The 2,127-nt window shown below is 40.0% G+C and overlaps 1 protein-coding gene across 1 annotated transcript; it reads left to right on the top strand.

Moving 5' to 3' along the window:
* The first annotated feature begins 543 nt into the window (after positions 1 to 543).
* On the top strand, positions 544 to 1,753 carry LOC145947087 (uncharacterized). Its single transcript, XM_083056860.1, has 2 exons — positions 544 to 1,231; positions 1,338 to 1,753. The coding sequence occupies exons 1-2, from the start codon at positions 548 to 550 to the stop codon at positions 1,386 to 1,388; spliced, it is 735 nt and encodes a 244-aa protein (XP_082912986.1). The 5' UTR covers positions 544 to 547; the 3' UTR covers positions 1,389 to 1,753.
* Positions 1,754 to 2,127: the final 374 nt, after the last annotated feature.

The raw sequence follows: 2,127 nt of genomic DNA, 5'->3' as shown, positions 1-2,127 counted from the left end.
AGTTTCCTATACATCGAGGGAGAACTAAAGATAAATAAACCAGCCGAAGGATCTGCTGTGATACTGGGAAATAATTGTGTCGCATTCATGTTCGATGAGATTCGATACGAACTCGATGGCGTGGAGATTGATCGCAATAGAAACGTGGGAATAACAAGTTTGCTCAAAAACTATGTAACGATATCATCCGATAGAAGCGTGATTATGAGAAACGCCGGCTGGACTGATCCGACTACTGCGAATGGAAACTTCAATTTTTGCGTACCGCTCTACATGTTATTGGGATTTTGCGAGGATTACAGACGAGTGGTGATGAACGCTCGTCATGAGTTAATCTTAATACGATCGCGCAACGACAACAATTGTCTGATTGGAGATTCGACGCTGGAGCCTGTGATCAACATATTCAAGATACAATGGCGAATGCCGCATGTGTTGTTGAGCGAGATTAAGAAGCTGTCGATGCTGCGCGCTCTGGAAAGCGGACATTACCTGAGCATGGGTTTTCGCTCGTGGGATCAGAATTAGCCATGGATCAGAATTAGCCATGGCAGCTGTGATTTATATAAGAATTTCCAGTAACGATGGTAAAATATCTACTCAACTGATTTGTTCCAAGACAAAGGTTGCACCAATTAAACGGCTTACGATTCCACGTCTTGAACTTGTTGCGGCTTTGTTATTAGCGCGATTAACTGTACATACTTTAAAAGCACTAGCACTTTCTGACGTATCGGTGTTTTGTTGGTCTGATTCATCTGTAACTCTTTCTTGGATTTCGGCTCATCCAACCAAATGGAAAGATTTTGTTCGTAATCGTGTATCTACTATACAAGAATTATTACCTTATGGATCTTGGCATTTTGTTCCTGGGAAAGAAAATCCTGCGGATTGTGCATCTCGTGGTTTAAGGCCAGATCAATTAATTAAATTTGATCTATGGTGGAAAGGACCAAATTGGCTTTCTGAGTCTCCATCATCTTGGCCTTCTTTCAAGTGTAAAGAGTTACCGGAAACTGGTTTGGAAGAACGATCCAGACAAGTCATGATTGCTGTCACCCATCAACCTTTATACTGGGAATTGTTGGATAAGTACTCTTCACTCATGAAATTATTACGAATTACTTCTATTTGTCGCAGATTTATTCGTTGTCTCCGTAGAGAATCACAATCAACACTGATTAAACATCCCATAACACCCATGGAAATCGAGAAGAGTCGTAATTTTTGGGTACGAATTGTACAACAAGCATGGTTTTCGAACGAGATTCGTATAATTTCTAATAGAGAGCATTTGCCTAAATCCAACCCTTTGATTCGCCTTACACCTTTTATAGACCATGAAGGATTACTTCGTGTTGGAGGTCGTCTCCATAATGCACAGATAGAGTCTGACACAAAACATCCACTTATTATACCAAGAAGATCTTCGTTAAGTACTTTGATTATTGATGATGCTCACAAAAGGACGCTACATGGAGGTACTCAAGTTACTCTCGGTTTTTTACGAAGTTCATATTGGATTATCGGTGGAAGAGCACCTGTACGTTCTTACATCCTAAGATGTGGAAGGTGTGCACGGTATCGCGGAATTCGAGCGAAACAGCTCATGGGTCAATTACCATCATCACGTGTGACTCCAGCAAGACCTTTTTATAACACAGGTTTAGATTATGCTGGTCCCGTGATAATGAAGACTTGGAGAGGGCGAGCGGCAAAAACTTATAAAGGCTATTTAGCTATATTTGTTTGTCTCACATCAGCAATACATATAGAAGTAGTTACGGATTATACCACTGATGCATTTATAGCTGCCTATAAACGGTTTACTGGTAGAAGAGGTATATGTGCTACGCTACAAAGTGATTGTGGAACAAACTTTGTTGGAGCTGATGCAACTTTAAGACGTTTTTTCAAGTCATCTTCTAATGAATTACGTGACCTTGCCTATCTTCTCGCTAAAGATAACACTGAATGGAAATTCAATCCTCCATCAACCCCTCATTTTGGAGGAAAGTGGGAAGCAGCTGTAAAATCTATTAAATTTCATTTACAACGAATTATAAAGGATACTATATTAACGTATGAAGAAATGACAACGATAACTGTACAAATAGAAGCAGTGTT

Source organism: Prenolepis imparis, unplaced genomic scaffold (assembly GCF_030444845.1).
Source record: "Prenolepis imparis isolate NDT839.2.m4 unplaced genomic scaffold, iyPreImpa1.0 SCAF_42, whole genome shotgun sequence".
In the NCBI taxonomy this organism is placed as follows: Eukaryota; Metazoa; Arthropoda; class Insecta; order Hymenoptera; family Formicidae; genus Prenolepis; species Prenolepis imparis.
The sequence above is the reverse complement of the archived record's forward strand: the minus strand, read 5'-3'. Positions and strand labels throughout refer to the sequence as shown.